General features: G+C 41.4%; 2 protein-coding genes across 11 annotated transcripts in view; one reads left to right on the forward strand and one right to left on the reverse strand.

The window, feature by feature from the left end:
* Positions 1 to 5,666: 5,666 nt before the first annotated feature.
* Positions 5,667 to 8,722, reverse strand: senp8 (SUMO peptidase family member, NEDD8 specific). Of its 2 annotated transcripts, none has more exons than XM_004557982.5 (2): positions 8,330 to 8,722; positions 5,667 to 7,493 (listed from the first exon to the last, which is right to left on the reverse strand). In XM_004557982.5, the coding sequence occupies exon 2, from the start codon at positions 7,464 to 7,466 to the stop codon at positions 6,801 to 6,803; it is 666 nt and encodes a 221-aa protein (XP_004558039.1). In that variant the 5' UTR covers positions 7,467 to 7,493; positions 8,330 to 8,722; the 3' UTR covers positions 5,667 to 6,800. The 2 variants fall into 2 exon arrangements, with proteins under 2 accessions (XP_004558039.1, XP_004558038.1); XM_004557981.5 differs by lacking the exon at positions 8,330 to 8,722 and adding an exon at positions 8,031 to 8,323.
* Positions 8,723 to 8,793: 71 nt separating this feature from the next.
* Positions 8,794 to 25,415, forward strand: part of myo9aa (myosin IXAa) — a 98,783-nt gene continuing 82,161 nt past the window's right edge. For 6 of the 9 annotated variants that reach the window (XM_004557985.3, XM_076884721.1, XM_076884748.1 and 3 more), the window contains exon 1: positions 8,794 to 9,144. The gene's annotated coding sequence lies outside the window, so the exon portion shown is untranslated. The remainder of the gene's footprint in view (positions 9,145 to 25,415) is intronic. The other 3 variants (XM_004557987.3, XM_076884725.1, XM_076884717.1) reach the window with 2 other exon arrangements.

Consider the following 25,415-nt stretch of genomic DNA (forward strand, 5'->3'; position numbering starts at 1 on the left):
AGCTTCTTCAGCCAGTAGGCGTGAACCATGTCAGGTCCTGGTGCTGTCCAACTCTTCATACTGGAGACCCTTTCTTGGATGTCTGCCGCTGTGATGGTTACTGGACCCTGTTCAGGGAGGTCGCTGTGGTCTGCCCTCAGATCCACTAGCCACTGAGCATTGCCGTTATGGGTTGCGTCCTTCTCCCATATGCTCTTCCAGTATTCCTCAGTCTCCAGCCTTGGTGGTGCTCTTCTCATATTGTTCCCCTGCCACTGAGAGTACACCTTGGCTGGTTCTGTGCAGAACAGCTGGTTTATTCTCCTGCCTTCTATCTCTCTGGTGTACCTCTTCAAGCGGCTGGCCAAGTCTGTGAGTCATTGCTTGGCATTTTCCAAGGCCTCAGGTATGGACAGGTTCCTGTACTTCTTAGGCACCTTCTTCATTGCACCTTTCTGCAACTCCGATAGTTGGCTAACCTCCCTCCGTGCTACCTTGATCTTAGCCTCTAGCCTCCTTCTCCATAGAGGGTACTGCCCCTTGTGGCTGTTCAACTTGTAGCCAAGCATCTCACTCATCACTGCTGCCATATTGTAGATCAGCTTGTTAGTCTGTTAGTTAATGGAGACTGTAGGTATCGTCTGTAGTGCTGCATTAACATCATCTAGTAGATCTTCTGAGGGTACTTCACGTAGTCTTGGCTACAGGGGATGCAGGTTTCAAGCTTGGCTATGATTTTATCTTTCAGGTCAGTTCCTCTCGCACTCAACGATCCTTCTCTTTGCACACTTGGGGCTTGGTACCCAATCTTGGGTGGGGGTGATGATATCTCCCCCCTAACCTGGCGTCCTGGTTCCCCCTTGCCCTAAGGATTTTAGTTCAAGTCCATTTTAACTACTTAACTACTACTCAGCACTTGCAGAGGATGAGAAATGACGGTCTGAATCTTCACGGATGGATTAACTGTAGTCTGTGAAAACTACCATGGTAGTACATGACATGTACATTTTCATTTCCCTCTCCGCTCTCATCCTTTAGTCTGCTTCTCTCTCTCCACATAAGCATCTGTGCTTCATTAGCTCTTTGGATTCTTTCATTTTCCTCCCAGCAATAACAAATTGAACCCAGCGAGCCGACCGCTGAAAGATCTGGCGTCCCACAAAACGCAGTGTCCATATATTACCACGGCCAGCGTGGTTAACAGTGTCCACCCAGTGACACAGGCCACAATATTTTCAAGCGCACGCATGTGGTGAAACTAAGAAAAATTGCTTTTCATGTTTGCATTTTTTTCTTTTAGCTTGAGCCAAATAAAGAGCCAAATGATGAGGGTGCTGTAATTTGCTGAGAGTTCAGAGTCAGAGTTTGGCATTTTGTGGTAAAAAGGCATTTTTTCTTTCTAGGACAGAGCTAATTAAAAAAAGTGATACCAGTCTCATTTTTGTACAGCACATGTAAGGTCACTACCAACGGTTAGTTAGTTTAGCTTAGCACAAACGCACTGGTAATGTGTTTTTTAAGGTTGAAAGAAGCCACGTGTAGCTGCAGCTCTAAAGGTCACAAATCAGCTCATTGTGTCTTGTTGCTATACTTCTTTTTTTTAACTTGTGGTGTAGAATCTCAGTGAGCTTTAAATAATATCTATTATAAATGTTAGTTTTTAGTTCATTTACCTCACATGTTAAAAACATATTGTTCCAATTGTCTAGTTTCCAAAGGATGCTGGTAAGAGTCATCAACCGTTCTCAGAGCCATCAATCTGTTCTTAATTGTGTTTCTGTTGCACACCAGATTTTAAATACTTGAAGCTGGAGTTTTGTTTTTTTCTTTTTCATTCTTTCTTTGTTACAAAAGACAGCTGGAAAAGTACAAGTCATAAATCTGTAATTCTCCAGCAGTTTTTCTGCTCATACAATGACTGTCCCACATAAAAACTACCTGACCCAGGGGGTGTGAGCCTGGCCTGCCCGTCTGCATTTCACTAGTACACGCTGTTAACACCGAGCACAATGCTGAGCTTTATCTCAGGGGGATGTGTGTTGCTCTTGCAGTGGAGCATCCAGTTTTTTCCTCTCTTTTTTAAAATTTCTGATGTGACATTGCGATAGAGACTTGGCCTACTTGCACCTCCTCAACAAAACGCATTGCCACGCAGGGCACACCTGCAAACTGTGCTGTTCAGGATGTAACTGAGCAGGTTTAGGCCTCTCTTTGGGATGCTGCTTGTTTTAATCAAGCCTTTTCTCACACATGCTGCTGCTTATGAAGCTCCACGTTGTTTAAGTTGGCCGCAGATGTGTTGTGACAGGATATGATGTCATTTGCAAGAGCCAACACTCCCCAAGTATGTTTTTTCTGAGAGCTCGGGGACAGTTTTGAGCTTCCATCATGAAACTATATGTTTCATTCGTAAGTACTTGTTTGCATTGGTTTGCATACATGTTCCTGAGGAGACACTGAGACATGAGGTGAGAGGAAACCTTGGCTGAGGCTCCTGAAATTAATTGCAAATGTTGTGTAGTGTGTACATTGAAGGTTTCTGAAATGAATTAAAACCAAAATACTTGCTGGAATAAATTTGGAGATGCAGGAACACAAGTACAGCTTGAAGACTAAGGCAAGCCTCAAATTCTCAAACACAGATGTCAGCTGTGTGAGAGCACTGAATGTTTTCTTTTATGACCTATGTATTACACTTCATTTTTCAGTATGATGAGCCAAAATATCTAAATCATTGGAAAAAATCCCAGGAACAACATAAAGTAAAACACAGCAACAAAGAAGTCTTGAGACATTTATCGATGCCTTTCTTTGAATGTGTGTGTTTTTTTTCTTGTTTTGCTGCAGTTTTATGGAGCTGGTGACTGCTGTGAAAAACAAAGCATTTGCAGGACTCAGAAAATTAAGTACACAAATGCACAGGATTACCTGATATATAAAAACAGGTTTTAGCAGTTGGAGCATTCAGATGTGTGTTTGCATGATGTCACACTTGTTGCAGGAATGAATGTCCAAGCAAAATCACTCCGAGGTTAGAGCATGCAGCACACAGAGAAACACAAACCAACCTACATTTCAGATTCTACAGGCCTCAGTTAGTATGTTAGCTGTTAAAGTTAATGACAGTGCAATTAGAAAAAGACTGAACGAGTACGACTTGTTTGGGAGCATTCGCAGGAGAGAGAGAAAAGACAGCTTCGGTTTGCAAAGCTGACAAACCACAAACAAACAAACCACAAGATGTCTGTAGCAATATTATTTGGATAGTTAACACTGAAATAGAGATGTTTGGCCAAAATGCAAAACCCCATGTCTGAAGAAAATCAAACACAGCACATCAGGATAAGCGTTTCAACTATCACCAACCTTTAAGCACGGTGGTGGAGGGGGGATGATTGGGGCTTGTGTTGCAACCACAGGACCTGGGCACCTTGCAGTCACTCAGTTGACCATGTAATACCATCTAGTCAAATTTGAGGCCGCCAGCTAAAGCTTGGCCCAAACACGGCAGAAACTCTACAACAGAAAGGCAGAAAAAAAATAAAGTTAAATTTAAAATAATAAAGGTGGCGCGATGGGCCAGTTAGAGAGCCCAGCCTGATTGAAAGCTGTAACACGGATATTAACTGTACTCATAGATACCCACTGTTGCAGTAATAGTGTTTCATTTACTTCTGCTTTTCTCTGAAGTGCTCACCTGTTATTCCCTTGATCCAGACGGTCCTGTTTTCCTTCATTTACGACTCCATTGCAACCAGCCAAAATGTTATCAGCACCTCATTTACACAAAGTGTCATTTTCACAGCTGCTATTTCATTTTATTGGAGCTAGTTCATTATAACTGCTTTATCAGTTTTACCGCACTGCCAGCCTAACTGCTGTTTGTCAGTATTGTTTGCAGTGTTTCACGTGCGCTTCCAAATGCCAGCTGCTGCTATTATTATTACTGGATGCGTTCAGCTCACTTTGCATAGTCAGGTGCACAAGCCGGGGTCCAGCAGGTGAGATATGGCCTGGAATAAGTGGAGATTATCAATAAACCCATGGCGGATTTACAGCGCAGTAAAACCACAAACACTAAGAAGCTTTGTTTTAGGCCACAGAAAGCAGGGCGTCGTTTGCCAAAAGAACAAACAGCATGTTACTGGATTTTGTAGGATTTAAATTGATCCATTTCTGTTTAGGTTATTTGGTATGTAATAAGTTCATATTCCTTGAAACTATGACAAATAGTCCTGGCATACTACACCAGGCTGAGAGTACCGGGAGATGACAACAGACAGAGAGCCGAGCTCTGTTTCCCTGTAAACACTCTTGGAGTGGACTTGACAAATTGGCCATTTAGAAGCAAATCTGTCTAAATGAATGTGTGTTTCTTTCCCTGGGCACTTTGTCTCTCTAATGCAGTGTGCTGCCTGGGCGGAGAATGCCCCAGCTTTGTGGCATTTTATGAGGACAATAGTAAACCTCGATGGCTCGTCTGACTGGTTACTCCGGATGAAATACGCCTGTGGGCTGTAGATGCGCACGGAATGCCAACGGAAGGAGAGAGGAGGGTGAACACAGTCTGAGCAGTGTGAATTTAAGAGGAGAGCAGGGCAGCCAGCCAGAGGAGTTGAATGCTCTTTGTTCTGCCACATGGTTACCGATGAGTATTCCTAACTATAATCTATGTGGCGGACTGATTTGGTGATGACTCTTCATTACAAAATTTCCGAGAGCCAACAGATGAAACTATGCTTACACGTCCAGCTTGTATTTAATCCTGACTTTACACAAGCTGTTTCTGTATAAAGGATCTAATACAAAACTGGACAATGATTTTTTAATTGATACACTCCCTCTTTCTAAAATCCAAATGACACGTTTGTGTGTCCCACCCCATCTCTAGGTATAGGCTGTGAAACTCTTTAATCCTGAATCTAAACTCGCTTTAGCTGTGTCAGTAGGGAGTATGTAAAACAGAACAATGCAGGGATCTTTTAATTGATCCACACTCCCTCCTTCTGAAATCTAAAAGAAATGGGTGCATGCCCTTCCTGTGCGCCTTCCTAATTTCAACTACAATACGAGCTGACAGCTTACAACAGTTACCCACCCATCCTGCATCGGGACGTCCATGGAAACATTGTGGGACATTTCTGATGTTTCTAAAAATTACAGCCATTTCATTTATTTTGAGCTAGTGAAGTGAAAAAGTCTTCACTATTGTTCTTATTTCCAGCTCCTTCTCTTCTCTATTTTTACTTGATTAGAGTAGCTGTGCATGATTCGCAGTTCAAACTGACCTCTCTTCATTTTCTATCGGACCCTGGTGCAGTTCCTCAAATTCCCTTGTCTGAAACGAGCTGTTTTGCGTGCTCTGCCTTTAAGCTAACATTCTTCTGATTGGTTGCCCCTTACAAACAGAAGGTTTAAAGAGCAGATGGCCGGGACTTATTTGCTGACAGCCAGAGCTGTTTGTCTGAGATGTCATCAGTAATATCTTGTCTCACTGACAACACAGGAAGCTAAAAATTGTTTTGTCGCATGCAAAGCAGTCTGAAGTCTGAGTGTTTGGCTCATTACACGTATACTGACGTCATGATTTGAAACTGAAGCTCGTGTTTACCATTGTAACAGTGTATGTATGATAGAAGATAAGGAAAAAACACATTAAAGCCACTTTTTTTTTTCAATTAGAATACAGTCTTAATATTTTGCCACTTATTGTTTCTGCTTAGTTTTTCTTAAAGTCTGCTGGGCCTTTAACAGCTGAATGTAACAACCTGGATATTGTGCTTTGTTCCACTTTGAGTACTAAATTACTGCTGTTAGTGCACTTCTTCAAGATACTGATTCATGTCATCATCCATTACCAAGGAACACTCAACTAATGAGCAAAATAGGAACATTTAAAACTTAAGGTATTCAAAAGCAGATAAACATTTGGGTGCCAGATTTTATGATACCCTGCGTATAGTGCTTGCAACACTTCGGCAATCAATAACACAGAAGGTTAAAATAAAAATCTACAAATCACACATTTAAAATTCAGTAAATCTGCAAATGTCATTTCCTCAGTGATGTAACCGCCTGTAAACCAGCGTGCAGTTCACTTTTCTGACATCAAATGACTTCAATTTCAACAGAAAGAAAATTAAAAACAATAAATAATTGTACCACTGTGTCAACAAAAATGTGACAAGAGTCACATTTATTAGCTCGACAGACAGTGAGCTCGATACATTCCACCACCCAACTCTGCCCTTTGTTCCATAAACACTCACAGCACGTCGGCGCCCTCATACAGCAGGAATTCTTCAAATTATCTCAAAAACTAAAAGTACGCACGTTCAAGCTGACGAACACAATGACTGTGTGACAAAAGTAGGAGCCAGAGTTCATGTGCACATTCTTATTGTCAATTCAGTTCATTTAAAATGACCCTGAGCAATAATCTGTGTAAACATTTCTACATTCGCTCCAAACTCAGAAAATGGAGAAAAAAAAAAAAGTCTGTGCCTCCTCTTCCATGACGTCCTCGCTCAATATGTACACAGGAGAAAATCTGTTTTATAGGCATGCTGGTGTTCTTGTTTACATACTTTTTGTTTCTGTGCATATACACGACACCAATGGTTCTCTGAAGTCATTAAATATTTGAAGCATTGCTTTATGTTTTTAACTCTTTTTTGATAATGGAGTATGACGGAGACTGTAATAGAAATAGATTTCATATATATAGTTATATACTGTATTGAGGGAGTGCATTCAGATTCTCCAGCAGTAGATATGTGGGGTGACAGCTTTTCTGCATACAGTGCGGGGCAATCGACGTGCTAAGGGAAAGACAGTGAGCAGCAGAGGTCATTCTGAGCTAAGCTCTGGATCAGTCTGCACCACTCGGCCCTCTTCTGGGTGATGTAGGCTGGGGTGATCATTTGCACAGGAAGGCGTGGCGAGCCCTCCACCCGGGCCTTCTCGCACAAGGCCTCGGCAATACAGATAACATACATGCCACAGTCATAGCTGTTCTGCTGGGATGGGCAGGGCTCCTCGACAAACAGCGCTTTCCTCCCTGCGCCCAGGAAAGGCTCCAACTTGCTGGCGATGCGCCGTGCGTGAAGTGAATTGCTGCCATTTTGAGAGTCATAGTGGGCAAAGTGGTTGGAGTTGTGATGATAAAGCAAGAGGCTCCAGTGGGACCCTCCAGCGGTCTGGTTGGAGTTGTCATTCACTGCTAGGAAGACCCAGCGACGAGAAGCAAGATCCAGTGGCTCCAGAAACAATGCCAACTCATCAGGGCAGGAAGCACATTTGATGAACTGGGTGACCTCTGGGCTGATAAAGATAACGGCTTCCCCCAGGACTCTAAAGCGCTCGGCAGCAAAGTACTCAAAAGCAAAACCAATGACTTGGTCATTAAGCCAGTAAGGTCCTTCCAGTAGAGAGACATCAGAGCGCCGCAGCAGGCTGTCATGATAGCTGAGCACTACAGGATCCATCCTCCAGAGCAGTCAGAGCGTGTCAATCTGAAAATACACAGAAACGCTTTAATGCTTAGGGTTCGGCTAATTGATTCGTCAGAAATTTACTGCTCGTGTTTTCTTTAATATGAGAACTGCTTTTCTTTGTCTCGTACTGCTCTTTTCTAAAATAGGTCCAATCAGCACATACTACCTTAAGGACGCTGTGATCTCACAAGCAATATTATTTAGCAGCTGTTGATCATCTACTCAGCAGAGCAGTAATTTCACAGAATAGAAACAGGTTCAGGGAGGGGGACCAATCTGACGAATTTAAAGGCGTCATTTGGGTTTCTTAGAGAATGCAAAAGGCTTCATTCACTTCATTCTGATGCCAGTTGGCCAGTACAGCCTGACACTGGTTTCAAACATGAAGCTTTTTTTCCACAGATCTCATCCTGGACTAGTGATTCAAACGCAGTCACAGTCTGTGTTCATTTAAGCAACTCGCACAAACTGTTAAACTTCACTGAAGCTAAAGCAGACTGCCTGTTTCTGGGATCTTTGTTGACTTTCTGTTCGCTACTTTGCTTTATTACTCACTCAGACACATTAACTGGAGCCGTTTTAGCGCACTGGCTGATCAGGTTATTTTCAGAGATGTTACAGTAGCGCTTTGCTGGGCCGGGAATCCACTGCGGAGCATCACATTACTGCAATGCGTTTACTTCAGCAGGCAGCTCTCCGCTCAATCGAGCCTGCGTTTTTAGCTTGAGCTCGCTAACCGACAGTTTTTAGCGTCACTCGTAGCCAAAAAACTGAGTTAAATAGCAGACTGAGCATGCGCCACATTAACCGTTGGCTGCCAAACTGAAATACACAGTGTCCGTTAAGTGTCCTACCTGTAAATGACACATTCAAATTAAAAGTACCACGAAAACACGAGCGGTGAAGCCCCTCATTGCAATGACTATCGTAAATCGCGGCGAGAAGACCGTAACATTTTGCGACAGTGGGGTGGAGATAAGCTTGCTTGTGATTGGCTCCTTGCATTGGGGTATGAGCACGTGAGCGTTACTGAAAAACTGACATTCTGTGTCGTTACATGCAAGCACAGGAGAAGTGTCTTTCTTTGTATTTTACAGCGAATAAGGCGAGATAAAACCACGTATTTTAAAATCAAGTGAATTTCCGTCATTTTAGTCTTTTTTTAAACTCTAACATGACCCCCAAAGGTTATAATCCATTATCGGAAACCGAGAGGTGCAGTGTGGTTACTGTTGCCCTGTGTGTTTCAGGGTACTTCCGGTTGCTTCGCCCCTCCCCTCCCCTCCGTGTTTTCTCCCCTCCCATCAGCGGCGTGAACGCGCAATGCTGAGCCGCACTGATTAGCAAGACGGAGAGGAGTTTTCAGCGACCGAGCAGCGAAGAACTGCCGTTTAATTGGATTCAAACTGCGAACATGCTCGGATAAAAAGAAAAAGAAAAAAATGCGTAGGTTTTCAACGCGGAGTTGACTTTCGAGGACTTTGCTAAGAGGCAAGTGAGGCGAGTGAGAAGAAAGCAAATTAATTCAGTGGGAATGCAGGGAATTAAATAGAGACTGGGTGATTTTTTTTGCGTGGCTACAAGTGTGTGTAGCTCCACGGTCAAGCCTGACAAGAAACGGGAAAACTCGAGTGCCACTTTAAATTGACTTTACAGCTCACGTCTGGAGGTAAGAGTGATGTTAGTGATAGTTATACACTGTGGTGCGTTGGGCTGCCCCGCTGTGGGACGATAGGCGTCTGGCTGGAAGCTGCTAGTGAACCTATGATTCAGTTGTAGTCCGTAAGAAACGTTATGACCTGCACTCATTTGCAGCATTGTTTTCAGTTGGCAGACTTAAGTTGTGTGTGTGTTTTGGGGTGCTCAGTCGGTGCTTTTGTTCAGTGAGGAGTCTGTCAGAGCTGTGTGTGTGTGTGTGTGATGTGAGCCTGTAAAAAGTTCTGGCTGCTCCTCACTGAGATGTCATTTCACACTACAGAGGGTGCTTACTCCAGAGCTTCAGCTGGCTGAAGGACAGTTTATAAGAATAACAACCACATGTAACATGACAAACGCAGGCTGGATTTACTTTATTCTTTCATTTTATTTGTGATAGTGCACAATACAAATTACAAAGGGCTCATTTTTATCTTCAAACCATTGACAGGGGTCGTTTTTTATCCATTACAGGCTCAAACAAGGTTTGCAAAAAACATAGGGGAACACCAATGCATGCAAAGATTGATACTGCAAAAATAAGGATATACGTACATGAAACCGTACACAATATGTCACTGCGACATAAACCAGGTATTATGTTTTCACGGTCCTGCAGAAATGGGAGCTATTACTGCGGCAGGGTGGGGTAAGTGGTTACATGTATTATTTAGTGGAGGTCAGACAGAGCAGCTTATAATGCACTGAAGGCAATATGCACTGCAAAGCAGCTGTAATTGTACAGGGAGGTCTAATGGGGTGAAGAAGCTGCTGAATCATGGGCATTGTGTCTCTCTGTGTGTGTGTTTGTGGATGGAGAGCTGACTTAAGACAGATTTTACAACGGATCGCCTGGTTGTGTATCTTGAGTGCACCTGAGTGGGTTTGATCGATTTTATAGTATAGTTACTATAGTTTACCTTAAGAGACTATAGCCTAATTTTTTTTAAGTTATTGGTGAGTTGATCTGCTGTGCTTACCGATTACATTAAGTCATTTTTATACCGTTTTTATGAATGGACAAATGTCACCAGAAGATCATCCAATTTGTGCAAAAAGGATGCTCCTAACGGACTTTTATTTCTATGATCATTTTAAAATATACATTTTGGTGCTAGATGATTATTGTTTAAAAAAAAAAAAAGGAATGAAGGTAAATGACTTAAATTCATGTTGCTGTGGGTGAGGTGCCCCTGAGAGCCTGTCCTGCCCTCAGATCAGCACAGGTGATGAGGGTAAAGTGGGCCTGTCCTGCAGGAATGTGAGGTCTGAGAAGACACAGCTGCTGCAGCACCAGAGGAAGCCCGGGCTGAGACTCCAGCAACTGGTCCCTGTTGACATCTGACACCCCACAGACCCCGCTGTCTGCTATTTCTAAAGGACCGGCCTCAGTTTTGTATCACATCGGTGTGCAGTGAATGGTCTCGCAGACGCCACCTGAAAGATTTAAGCTGTGATTTAGCAGCTTAGGGCTCAGATTTGAGCACTTCAGAGGAGCTAACCTCTGCTGTTGTTGGAGGCAGTCTGTGGTTTACTAGGAATACTTTAAAGAAATGTTTTTAAGTTTTTGATGGTTCGAGTTACGAAATCGCAAACCTTCATATGCAAGTAGGGTTGCTCCATGCTAAGTTTTAGCTGTTCTTTTGATCGCTACAGTCTGGGACTTAGTCAGTGCTGACTGTCATTCTCAATAAGAAGAGCCAGTGTGTGGCCTTCCTTTGGTCCTCCTCCTTGTGTCTAACTTGAACTCAGTGCCTTTGAAATTGAAACTTTGTAAAATGAAACTGAACAGTTTTAGCCTCTCTGAGGATTTTTCAGTTCACAGTAGTTGCACATCTCAAAAGTGATGGCAGAAGCTGCACAGGATGGGAAGTGACTGTTTTTTATGTATAATTTAAAGCTTTTTTTTGGCAAATTAAATAATTTGAAAAAATAATACAGTAGCTCATTATTTGGCTTTCAAAATGTCATTGGGGTCTGCGTAACACTAAGATCGAATCTTTACTTACCCTTGCCCTTTTTCGTTTGAAAGACCTCCTCGTAACACGTTTTATTTTTGCCATGCACAGATCTTAATAACCAGCAACAACAAAGTTGCTGCTGTTAAACACCCACAGACTGTAACTGTGATGTGATTAAAACAATGAGTTACCACTAGCTCATAGATGCCGTTTCTGCTGTTTTGTTCTCTTGAGAGTAGAACTAACAACCCTTTTGTCTTGTGACTACTTCTTTGCTCATCCACCAGAGCTCCTGTGATCTCCCATGGGCACCATTCCTCTAAACTCTAGCATAACCTCCCAGTTATCATCCCCTGAGGTGTTACCTGCTGGACTGAATTACCTGCTGCTCTCAGTCACATGCTGCAGGCTTAAAACTTCGGCATGTCCTGAAAAGTGGTGTGGCTGTGTTTTGAGATTGTGTGGCGCAAGTGATTGGCATGCACATGAAGTCATTAAAGAGGAACCTGCTTGTGTTGCACTGAACAAAGCTCTCCTTTCTTTAGTACGCCATTATATGAGGGTGGCTTTGGCCTCACAGGCTCAGCTTCCCCACGTTTTGCATTTCCCCTCATTAATTTGCCGGTGCTAACAGTAGTTGGCGTGAGATGGAGAGAGAAGAAAGTCCATTGTGTTGCTCTTTGCAATTTTGTTTATGTGAAAAAAAGCCTAACTTGTTCTTTAATTAATCCTTTACAATGGGGAAACGGAGTGAACAAACAGCACTGGGCTTGCTGGAAGCTCACTTTGTATCCTCTTAAATTAAATTAAATCCTCTGTGTCTTTGTTTTGGACAGAGAAGAAAGTGTTCAAAACCTTTGTGGTTTATTTTTTTAAATTAAATGAATAGGTATGTGAATAGGGATTCTCACTTGCATCCTAATTTATTATTTGAATTTTTAAGGTTTAGATGGATTGTGGAAATTGTAATTAGAGCACAAAAACCAAAACCAAAACACAGAGTTTAAGCCCCATAGAAACACTAATTTCAGAATTCTACTTTTGTCAAAGTACAGCAGTATATCTGCAAAACCTGTGCATGATGACAGAAGACTATAAGCAGGAAACTAAAGTTGTGGATTTGTGGGTGTGTGTTGTGACACAGCTGTGACAATAGCTCCTGGCCCCCTGCAGCCTCATGGTGCGGACTGGACAGAGCCCATGGTTAATCCCCAGGCATGTGCTGTTGTGTAATGTTACACAATTCTGTCCACCTACAGAGTGGTCCTACCTCGAAACCACTTAAAACTTTGAACTGACTGAGTTTATCATTTTCTTAAAGCCTTGAATATTGTTATATCAGAAGGAGACAACATTACAATAGATTTGGATATTTAATATTAAAACCTTAGAGAAATATGATTTATGAATTGTTATTGCTGGTCTGCTGGACAGTCCAGAGGACAGGAAGAAATGAAGTTTAAAGTTCTGTCTTTGCACTACACTGCCGTTGTTATCTGTGAGAAATCCTGGTAGTTTACAGTAGTCTGTTCACTGTCAGAATGAGGCAGAAGGGGAGGAAGAGCGGAGATAGCCGTGGGTAACAGACAGCAAACAGGCTGCGATAAGGTGGATTTCGAATGCAGTCCGAGACATGCTCACTAATGGCTGGCATTCTTCTGCTGCCTAATCTTTACAGTAGTTATCAGCGCAGTAAATGAGAAGATGATGTAGGCTACTGTGAGATTATGCTTAAGTGTATCTGTTAGCTATGAAACTGTGCTCTTAAGTGTTGCCTCGTTTCACACTCACTGGCACACAGCGATGGTTGTAATTCTGAAATCTTTGATTATTTTTACATGACAGCTGTAACCAAAAACTCAGATTTATGAAAAAAAGGTGGTGGTGGTGGTGGTGGGGGGGGCACATGCACAGGTAAAAGATGTGCTTGTCATGCGTTGCTTTGTTGCTGCTAATGGACATCCTAGGTAACGGCTGTCTATTTACGACCCTGTCCTATGTCAATCAGCTGTATCATAAAAATAACTAGTTGTGCTTGAGTTGCTTCGTTTGAAGTTCAGAAACTTGAAACGCGTCCTCTTTCCGTCACCCATTGTTGCTTCAAATCATTGAACAGCTTTCTGTGGTCTCTGGTCACCACATATCTGCTAGTTACTTCCTGCGTGGACACCCCTTAAGAGCCTATAATAAATGGCGATGTATTTGATGGTAATACCTAGCCAAAGATGTTCCAGGCTCTGTCCCACGGACTAGCTGCAGGGGTCTGAACCTGATCTGACTGATGAAAATTACAGTATGGTACTCACCCGTGTCCCCAGCTTGACACCTGCCCAGTTTGAAATGGCTCAGATGAGTGGATGGAGTAAACAGACATACAATGATTCCTTTATTTGTTAGTGATTATAATCGGATCACTAGGCAGTTTTGGTGGCGTGGTTGTTAGCACTGTTGCTTCACAGCAAGAATGTCCTGGGTTTGAAGGAAGGCTTTCTGTGTGGAGTTTGCATGTTCTCTCTGGGTACTCCAATTTCCTCCCACAGTTCAAAGACATGTAGGGTAGTGTGCTTAGGTGAATTGGTGATTCTAAATTAACTATAGGTTAATAGGTGTGGATGTGAATTCAAATGAATGTCTGACTCTGTTGGCACTGTGACAGGCTCGCGACCTGTCCACAGTGTACCTAGTCTCTTACCCTAGGCAGCTAGGATATGCTCCAGGCCCCTCTGTGACCCTGAATTGGGTAAGCAGTTTCATATGCTGTAAAATACAGTTCCAGTCAGTATAAACAAGTATAATAAACTGTATGGATAACAACTTGCTACATTCATGTATCTCTTGTTTACATAAGAAAGTTTTTGTATATTTTGAGTAAGTTTGAGGGGCTGTGTGTCTATAAGAAAATAAAAAGCAGAGTTTTGTGATGATTAAAGTACTCCTGTCCTGACATTTCAGTCTCAACAAGCAGAGTTTATGTAATCTTAGATATCATGTATGATTAAAGAATGAGATACTTCTACTCAATCTCCTCGGTGTTCGGTTTAATGTTCCTGCTTGTTTATTTTGGCGCCCACCTGCATTCATGCTTATTAGCCACTGATGCGTTTCATCACACACATTCACTGCGCTGGCTTAGTGGTGTGGTCAAACGACTCCAGTTGGACGCCCTGGAGACGATTACAGGGTCCTTATTGTCTCCACAAAGCACAAGTCCTCCACTCTGCCTGAAAGAGCCCACTTATCAGTGAAGCTGTTTGAGTGGAGCAAATACCTTTGCTCTCCTGAGCAGGTGAGCTACGAAAGTACCCTCTAAATGCCTGCTGTCCTAGTTTTGGATGGAGAGTTCAGGTCAGAATGAGCTCACAAATTGTTTCATGTTTTTATTTTTGGTGGTAGTTTGGCTTTTGCAGACTTTCATCAGAAGAATCAAAGGGTAACAGCCTCTTTGTAGACTCATCCTTTTTATCACAGGGGATGAACTCTACAGAGAATATGAAGATATATCCAAGTTTGTTTTCTCAGTAGACCAATATAAACAGAGAATATATTGCTTTTCACCGTAGGGGCTCGGTACTTGTCCCTTCTTGTCTACAAACTCATGTGTCTCGTGCTTTACTGTGCTCGTGCGCATTTACAAAAGTGCAGTAAATAAAACAAGACCATGCATGTTTATGCATATTTCAGATCTGTCAGGGGGTATTTGAAGAAATGAAAGAAAAAAAGGAAGCTGTTAAATAAATGTCCAGCATTTCCAAAAAGTAATTTTAATAGCGTGAACTCAGTTTTAGTAATGATTAACACTGGAAGGGTACTCTGCTTGGTTTCTCTTAACACTTTGTGTGTGCAGTTAACCCAGAGGTCGTAACACTATACGTAGCCTCTCTAGAGAGTATCACCGACATCTTCCGTCATCCCCTTGAAGCCTGCAACCAAACTTGCGTTATCATCACGCTGCAAGTTCTCGCTCTCTCTCTGGTGGCTGCAGCCCTGACTGCAGCGCTGGGCTCAGATTTCAAAAAAGCCTGTGGTCTGTTCAAGGCAGAAAGACAGGAGCCATCCCCCATCCTCAGAGAAGACAGTGAGAGCCTCTGTAACACCGCCCTGTAATTACAGGTCATGTTTTTTCCTAATACGCTAAACAGATGTGCTTAGAATGATGCTTAACATTCAGACCCAGAGTTGGACTTAATGACCTGTCATTACTATCAGCTGGTGAAGGCGTATACTGTTTCCATTGCATAAACGATTTTGGAAATTGCTTTTTCACTTTGTCCGTGACAAAATGTTTGTAACTTTAATGGATCTCAGGGTGGAAAAAAATCACAGAACTAAAAAACTCGTCTTCATTTAGACAAAGGTGCAACATGTACCATTAAACCCCTTCAAAAAAACTATTAAAGCCTGAAGGGTATGAAGACTCGCTTGTTTATTTAAGTTTTTGTAATTAGTTTGACATACTTGCTTGCATGTTTTTCCATGTGAGGTTTCAGATTGACCAGATCTGGTGCGCGGCTTTGCTGCATTTCCTTTGATTGCTGATGCCCACTTATGTATTTCATGATTCATTTTGATGTCTCTCAGTGAAATAGCTCTCAGTGTAGGTGTTGAATGGCCTTAAGGCTCCTGTCTTTATCATTACGCAACGCCTCACAAAGGAGTAGTTTGGCTCTAGACTTGATCTAATTGACCATGAAGATGACACATTCATTGGTATGACTTAATATCAAAAACTAAATATTTGTATCCTTTTGTTTGTATGCTCGACTGGATCACAGGTATCCAAAATAGGAAGCACCGTTGATTTGCGATGAGCTTGTGGGCATTTTGGCACCATGCTCTCTGAGCAGCTACAGTCATTATTGCTCATCTCCACTCAGCTGTGGAAGACGAGATGAGTCCTGTTGGCATCTCTTCCTCAGAGTGTGTGTTTATGTTTGCAGACAAGATCCCAGTGCCTGTGACACTGTTATCCATTGTATTTATATATACTGTGCCTATTTAGTACATGTTTTGTGCCTACCATCTGGTTGGCCTTTACAACAGAATCACGTGCTTTACATGGTTCTTCAGGAAACATGCTAGTGTCCTAACTGCTTCCCAGCACTGTCTTCCCTGAGGCCAGGGGCAGCTGAATGGGTCTGTTTGGACTTTCTGAGGGGGAAATGGAGTGTGGATAATCTGGGTCAGTGATGCCTCCTAGACCTACACCATCTTGCTGCTCTTCTGCTTCCTTCCTCTATATCCCGTCCTCTGTCTCTGCTGTTTGCCTCCAGCACATTTTGTCCAGTTTATTAGTTATTACTGAACTTTTTAAAGACCAGTAGATATGAGAAGATAACAGATTAGATTTGACTGGTGATTCTATTTAATAGAGATCAACATGTTACATTGTTACACCAAATATCAATATTTTATTAAATAATTAAAAATACTTGGGGATACTAAAAACAAGAGTGCTCATCTCATGCACCTCCTTCCTGAGATAATATTAGCTAAACAAACTTACAATCCACCCCCCCCCCCCCCCTTCCCAAAAAAAAAAAAAAAATCCATCACTGGAAACATTTAGTTTGACAAATCTGCCTCCTAATTCAGAGCTAGCTAACGGTTCGGTCACATGAGTAAGCAATGTCATTACATCTACAAAAACTCTGTGGCTGCCTTTTGATTGGCTGCAACATGTGGTTGCTAAATTGTTACAGTACTCGGCATATTGCAAATTGTTAAAATTAATTCATGTACCAGGATTTTTAAGGTTTTCTCTTTATTCAATTGGGTAGGAATGTCAAAACTACTTGAATAAATGCCTTAGGGTGTTACCAAGATGGGCTACAAGATGGAACGGCTTTCTTCCAGAAGGACTTATTTTTCTTTTCATGTTCATTTCAAGTGAAACTTGGCATGTGCATGTGTTTCCATGCATGTCATACAGTTGTTTCACTTCAGGCATTCATTGTTATGCTGTAGCTTTCTGAGCTCATAAATTTCTACCAATCATAATGGTGTAAAAAGAGAGACAAAAGTGATCATATGAGCATTTTTGTAGTATGATTTCCAAGAAACTGTTAGACCGAAAACCCAAACAGCTGTTGATGATGTACCTTCCACCGGCTGGCGCCTTTTATTGTAGGGTGGTGTACTTTTCCTTTGTCGCTGGCCAAATCTAAACTGCGGGGTGATATTGATATTTCCAGAGCTAGAATGGAGTCTGAAAGGAAAAACATTTTTCCACCCTCTAAAACAATAAAATATAAACGTGAGGTCAGACCAAGAACACGGCCTTGTTTTAGACTCAACATTTTGGCCCAAGCCAAAGTAGGCTCTGCAAACAGATTTCTTCACCTACAGGTCCATAATGTGTATGTAAAGCCTGAAATAGTGAGTAGGTAGAAAGTTCCTCAGTAAAACAAAAGCAGGAATGTTTAAAAGTGTGCATCTGCAAATTTCTGTAGAAAATCTCTGCAATTTTGTTATGTGTCGAGTCATTTTTTGTGAAATCCCCCTTAGCTTCCTTGAAAAAACCTTCACAGTGCTGGATACTGATAACACTAATAAAACATTACTCACATTTATTTACTTTTATGACTATGACTAACGCTGATCTGGTCTGTTTATCACCAGGCAGAACCTATCTGTATACTGCTGTGCTTTTCATCCTGTTCTTTGTTAAGAAACAATCAAAAGCACACGAATGGATAATAGACATGCTCTTATCCTTAGCAGATTTAGGCCAATGTGAGCAGGAGGCAGAGAAAAGCTTACTTACACCTGCATAACCCAGAGTGAAGGACCATTTAAAAAGGAACAGTTACTAAAAGATAACTGAGGAGTCCATGCCATCATGTCGTCTACTGTGGATGACGTCCATTGAATGCATGGACAAGTTTCCAAGCAGGTGTTTCACTATCGGCTAACATGGCCAGCTCACCTACTGAACTCTAGAAACAGAAGCATGAGCATGAAGCTCGAACAGATTATTTCACGAATCCTTTTGTTTTTTACAGAATTTTTCTGTATGGGTTTCTAAGGAATGTGTTTATGTGAGGAATTACACTCATATGCTCTAATAAAGAACATTAGTGGGGGAAAAAATAATGATGTCCTGCTGATTGCAGAGTTCACACCCTGATCACACCGGCCCCGACTGTGTGGCGGGCTGCAGCTGTCAAAAATATCCCGACTGGTTGTTGCATTGTGCAAAACCCTCTCCTTTATTGGTGTTCTCTCTTTCTGTTCAAAAACTTGCTTTGTCTCCCTTTCCCCCTTGCTCCTGGTTTGAAGTGAATGCAAACAGGGTTGAATTGGAATATAACAAATCTGTATATGAGCCGTGGCTTCATTGTTTGTCCTCAATGTGAAATCTTGAACTACTTTTCTTCAAAACTCCTTTTGTTCCAACTTGTGTTGCAGTGAGTTTCCTGCTCATAAAGTAACTGAAAGATCAATATGAAATTAGAAGCAAAGCTGAAATGGAACTTTATTAACAATAGCGTGATGGTATTGTTGTGTCGAAACCCCTTGTGCGGCCCTTCCTGTCACGCAAAGCTGCTCTCGTTGTCCGGGGAGTGGATACAGGAAGTGGAATTCTCTGTGGCGACAACAGAGGAGTGGTGCTGTTTACTCCCACTCTTTCTAGTGTGCTTTCATAGAGGCCCCCAGTGGCATTTTCTTTCTTTTTTTAATATCAAGTCTCCAGAGCAGCCTGCAGTTGAACAGGTCACTTGGTCTGACTGATTTTGAGGAAAATCATCCAAAAAGGTAAATCAAAAACGTGACATGGTCATTACTTGTTGCCACTAACACAAGAGATTTAATAGTAATGAAAAAGTACCTATAACCTTTTTGTAAGAGAGTCCATGTTCCTGTTTCTTTCAGCCTGTTTTACGAGGGTCCATTAAAATAAATCCACTCGTCATTTACAAGCTTTTGACTTAACCTTGCACTTTGGATTTGTTGGGTTTTCTTTGAACCTGAAGTCACATTGAAACTTGAAGGGGAGCGGGATGGATTAGGATTTGCTGCAGCACACCTTACAATAATTAAAATGCAGTGTGCTAAAATGGTGACGAGTGAAAAGGTGCAGAATGTGCAGAGACCATAGATATCAGAGCACACAATAGCGTACAATGTGGGGTTTTTTTTTTTAATAATGTTGTCCTTGAGACTCCCGCTCTGCTCTGAATTAATTTCCTTCCTCTGGTTTCTCCCTCCACTCTCTCCTTCAGGGAACAACAAGAATAGGTCCTGCATAGCAAAGTGAGGCTCTTAATTTAGCAAACGCACATGGCGTTTCCTCCAGTGACATATTTTCGTGGCAGTCGTGTCACCTGTTGGCGCTCAGCTGAAGTTAATGTGAGGGGAGTTGGTCGTCAGTCGTTGTTAATTATGGCATGGACAGCGAGTCCAGCCTGGACTTGTTTAAGCACATTTTTGATGACATTGACTTAAGTGTTTTTGTAAGACACAAATTTTTAAGTGTTAGCAGTGTGTGATGTAAAATCAGCTGGCGATGCATGCAGTTTGTCCGATCAGCCAACCCTTTGAATGGTAACCTGTTCCACTTGTCTGTCACCTTTGTTGTCTAAACATAATCATCTATAGACTCTTAAGATATTCTTGAGTTGTCATTCATTACGTTGTTTTTTGTTCCCCCCCCAACTGTGATTGAGCCATAACAAGCAGTATTTTAGTATACTACAGTTTGTTTTAAATGTGATTGCTCTGTTTCTATTAAGCGAAGCTAGCCAAGCTAATTTATTATTTGGGTGGGTAAAAAAAAACCCTGCTTAGCTTATGAATGACAAAAAAAAAAAAATCTATTTGTGTACATCCTACATTTCCAGTGTAAGTGAAAAGGAAATGCAGCATCCATACTTACTTGAATGATCTCAGTGTACCACTGCCATGATTCAAAGGTTATGGCTGTTGATTAAGAAAACTGCATCCAACACTGTAAAACCCAGTAGCAGTATCTGCAACAGACTGGTTTGCAAATCAGATGTCATGAAATCTTTTTGTATTTGTATACGGTGTGATTTTGGTGTAGTCTTTAAGCTCCAAAGGCATGCTCTTACCTTTCTGAAAGGTTTATTCTGTGCTGCCTACAGTCACAGTGAACTTTGTACCTGGATTAACAAGATTAAGAAGTAGTTCAGTGGAAATGATTCATTTTTTGTTCAGCATTAATGTGAAACTAGAATGTAGCTTCTCCTGTTTGTTTCAGGACAGTGCTATTCGTAAGCTCTCAGTTGTAGAAATTAAATAATAAACTATCAGGTTAATTGTGAAACTGTAGCAATAAATAAATGCCACCACAGTGTTGTCTTTCCAAGTTGGGTGTTAGCATTGCCTTTTCATTTCTCGCTCTTCTCCCTTTATTGTGCTCTCACTTTCCCACAGCTAAGATTTCAGGAAGCCGACATCCTCTTCTCCGCGTGTCTCTCGCCGCCTGTTCCTGTATCTCCTTAATTCTCTGAGTTCAGTTTCTCGTTCTGTGAATCTATACCTTTCAATCCTTTTATCCTCCTATTCTAACTGGCTCTCTGAATATTTGGCCGAAGCTCATGTTCCACACTCGAGCCACCGCTTCCTGGTCATTAGCAGTTGTCGAAACGGAGAGCACAACAAGTTAGTTAAGGTATGCAAGGGCCTGAAACCATACTGCTGTCAGTGCATAAGAAGCTAAAATTACAGCCTTCTGGTCGTATGCATCTGCCAACCAGTTAGGTTGCAGATTCCCTGGACAGCTTGAACTTTGACCTTTTTTGAAGTGCAGTCACGTTACCTTATTAGAAATTAGTCTTTTCTTATAATAATGTTATGCATTTTGTAAATAGACCTCACTCTGAGCATCCATCAGCTATTCTGTTCACTGTTCTGGCATTTCTGCTGTTTTCAACCAACCTGGTCGTTGTTTGCGTACATACACGATATGAAAAATAACTGTTTTGTTAGATTATAGCCAATGGGTTTGAGATTGCATTTCAGTAAGTGGAAGCAGGTAACTTGGTATTCATATGGATCATGTTCAGATACTGCAGTTTTCTGAGTGCCTTTTGATAATGACATGAGCCAATGTCATTGTCCCATCTCTTTAAAATCATCCGAAGGTCGACTCCAGCTTCTGGACCAGTGAGCACATTTGGGCTTGAAGGAATTATTTGCATATATCATCTGCAAACACAACAAAACCACAAAACCAAAATGTTACAGACGCTGACTCTAGTGTTTGACACTATTTGGGTAAATGGAAAACAAGAAATCCAGGATGCAAACATGCCATTTACCAGTGAGTTAAATACAGGGAGAGGTTACAGTAGGCTGATGTGCCATATCCTCATGTTACAGTCAATTTACCACACAGTCTAGGAAAACTTGACCTCTGTCAACCATTCACTTCTGGGCAGCCGCTTTGGTATGGCTCCAAAATGGTTTGTACACTTTCCAAAGGAAATGCTGTACGTACGCGTAGTCTTCGACTAAAGAAGGAAAAGAAATGCATAAAGATTTCCACAATCATCCAGTAGCTTTATCTTCCTGCCATTTGTTAAGGTTACATTAAGCAAATTAGATCTAAAAAAAACCCATGATTAAACAGTGATGGATGGGATCTGCTCACACCGTGAAGCTGCACGCTGAGATTAATCTAATTATTCTAGTCTTTGTGACATGGAGGGATGTATTACAGGGTTGGCTGGTAAGCTACTGTTCATGAGCTGACCACTAGCATGCTAAGCTGGCATCCCTTAGTCACACTTCCTAAAGCTTCTTTTTTCCTGTTTACTGAAATGTTTACTCCCCCTTTCCACATCAGTTGAATTAAACTTTTTAATGAAAGGGGGCGGGGCTTACACTAGTTGAGCTAACAATCATGTAATCACTACATGAGCTGATTTTTTTTTTTCTCCCCCGTATAATTTTCTGTTGCTAAATCTTGTGTGCCCAGCAGTCCTCACATTTAAGAAAATCTTCCAAAAATAGTTTTTCAGGTCAATCACCCATTGAGCATTGATCCAGTAGACTGCTCTTTTCTGTTGTTAGCCTTAGAGTCTGAACAGCTTGGGGAATTGTAGCTATCTGCTTAAGAAGGTCAGGGCTGCACTTGCTAAGCTACACTGTTGCCTCCGGGCTGAAGGTGAACTATGTCTCTAAGACACTGAAGAGACAGAGTGGTGCTGCACATTTGGGTGCAAGGAATGGTCACTTGTAATTACAGGTTTGTTGAACATGTCGGAGCAAGCGTGGCATGTCTGCTTCATTCAGCTGACCTTACTGTTCCTGCAGACTTTAGCTGAAGCTGCTGAAGTATTGTGTTTTCACTGTAGAGGGTGGCTCCAAAAGGCTGTTAAGATGTTGGTCAACCACTTGTAGTAGTTCTTTCTGAGAATGACTGCGTTGAGCTTTTGAGTTGCTGTTTCTGTTTGCACATATGCGGCATCATAGCCAGGCAAACGGTAACTCTTGTGCTGCTTGTTTCATGCCAGTGAAGCTGTATGATAGAAACATACATACACGTCAGTGATCTCCTTGTAGTTGTGTGATCTGTGTTAATTATATTCGAATACATGTATTAAAGGCTGCAATGTTTTTTCTTAACGTCACCACTAACGTCTTTGCTGGAAAATTTATTTTATTTTATTTTTTCTGTCTCTTCATCAATTAAAGTTTGGAATGTAAATTCTGAATTGATCCAAATCAAAATAATGAAAATAAAACAACATTTGGCCCGTTTAGTGCCACTATGAATGATTTTGCAGTTGAACTTTAATCAGTGTTATGCATTTGCATTATTTTGCCAACTCTGACATTTATTAGCACAACATGACAGCTTGGAGAATTAAATAGAATACTACTACTTATTTTAATATTTGTTCAGTCAGCTGTGATTGGACTGTATGTGATCTGCCATTTTATCGCTCATTCACAAACACTCGCACACGAATGGGAGCACCAACCCTGTGATTAGTGGACAACCTGCTCTGCCACCTGAGCCAAAGCTGCCTGGTTTCAAGTTTAAACAAATAAGCCACTGTAGGAGCTGAGCAGATACTGTGGATTTTTTCTTCTCAGGTTGTTTTGACTCAGTATGTTGCACTTGAATTTTCTGCATTCCTAGAGCCGGATGCTAAGACTGTGGAGATTATCTGACTGTTCACAATGTGGTTCTCAGTCAAACTGTTTTTCTACCTGCACTATTTAGCAATTCCAATAACGTTTATTTAGTCCTTTACAGCTCTCTAGAGTTTATAACTGACCATTTCACAGCAGACTTATGGGAAATCTGACTGCTAAACTACCCACATTGTAAACAAGCAAACCTTCCAAATCTTGGCTTGATTTAAACGTTCAGAAATTATTAATATAGTCATTCAGCACTTGCTCTGTGTGTCTTCTTTCCTTTTAGGATATGTTAAATTTCCTCAAAGCCAATACAGAAGGCTTTATCATCTTTTCTTCAGTTGTTAATTTTCACTAGCTCATGCTAATCTGTTTTTACAGTTATTTTTACGAGTCGCCGATAACCATGTTTTATGTGGCTTCCGTTCCACCTGTAATAATGAGGGGCCCCGGGCGTATTGTTGAAGGTTGTGTAGGTCTGTTTAAAAATGGGGAAATAATTTTATATTTGTTGCTTGTGGTGCTGCATAACATAGTCTGGCTCCCAGGATCTTACCTCTATCTCATCTTTGCAATCTCATAATTGGCACGTTCTGCATGTGTGTTACAAGTAGTCATCAATAAACGTGCATTCCCATGTAAGCATGCCCTATTACACTCTGCTTACATAAAAAAGGTATTTAAAATGGCAAACTACCAATTCTAAGAAACTATGACATTATCTTTTAATGGATAAAATATTAACAAAACCAACGAGGTAAAGTACTTGTTAGTTTCTTGAACTTGCGCTAATGAAAGTCTTGTTTTCTTATTAATGTTATGATTGTAGCATTCAAATAACTCTTCCATATTATGTCAGCACTTACTTAAACAAAAACGTTTCGTGACTACCATACGGACGTGCGGTTTTCTTTTGAAAGCTATAAAAATGATGCTCAAACCTTTTCTTGTTTGCAGAGCATTTTGAGTAAAATGAATGTTGAACTTCACATGAATGTTAAGAAGGCGTACCCTGCATTTAGTGTGGCTGTCATAACTCTGGTAAGGCCAGAGATCTGAGTCGTGGCTTAAAGAAACAGCTGACAAACGCATTTGTATGACTGATGCAAACAGTAATAAACTAACACTGTAATCCTGCGAGATGTGGACAGTAAACATAGCAGCTAAAGTTGGCTTTGTGAAGCTGTCAAATCTACAAATTAACACTTTAAAAACTGCAAACCAAATGGGAGGGTTCACAGTCCAGTGCCAACTCGCACACCTTAGTGCAACACATACAAATTCCCAGTTAGTAAATGTGTGATATTGAGGCTCTGTAACAGTATGAGCCCTGAACAAGCTAGGCACTGATGACATACACCTACTAAACTTTTCAGAAAGATGACTTCACGTTGTAAAAAGCTGACCAAACTAGATCCTGACATTCCTTCAGTGTCAGCGATTGTATAGTAAGAGTCATGTGGTTGAACCTCAGTCAGAGGGAACCTCAGACTAGGCTTCTCTCAATGTTCAGATTACAGAAAGAAATGCATAGTGTAATTTTCTTCAAATATCAGTATCTGCCAAAAAGATCTAAGTTTACATCTACCTGCGAGACTCAAATGATATTCCCAGACCTATAAAAACAACAGATATGCCTTTGTTGGTGGTAACAAAAAGGGCCTCACCCAGATGTTTTGAGGAAACTGTCTTTAAGAGGATGTGCTAAAGAATGAAAATGCTTCATTTATTCTGCCAAAGAAAGAGGGGACTTTCTGGATGGAACAAGAAAATGAAACCAACAGTTTCTGCTTTTTGATAGTGTTCGAGTCTGTGTTTACCTACTGATCCAAGAGCAGATAAGTCCCAGCGCTGCTCTTAACTTTAATAGATACTATCAGTGTTCAGCAAAGTTTAACTTTAACAAAAGACTGAAGCGGGAATCCCGGGATTGAAGTTGTTTGATATATTAGGTGAGATTGGTTCTTTCCTGACATGTAAAAAAATAAAAATCTTGAGCTGATTCCAGATTAAACTACTTGACAACAAGCCCTTATCCATGACTACCCAGGTGATGCAACAGGTCTGTTTCTAGTTCAATTGCTTGAGGAGCTGAATAGGCCACTGCAGGTTTCATCCAGCTGTGCACCATCTGCTTTGTCACTTCCTTAAGGGCACAAACCTCAGAGTT

Source organism: Maylandia zebra, linkage group LG1 (assembly GCF_041146795.1).
Source record: "Maylandia zebra isolate NMK-2024a linkage group LG1, Mzebra_GT3a, whole genome shotgun sequence".
NCBI lineage: Eukaryota > Metazoa > Chordata > Actinopteri > Cichliformes > Cichlidae > Maylandia > Maylandia zebra.

Coding starts and splice junctions, on each gene's coding strand:
- senp8 (XM_004557982.5), bottom strand. CDS start 7,466: ATGGATCCTGTAGTGCTCAGCTATCATGACAGCCTGCTGCGGCGCTCT.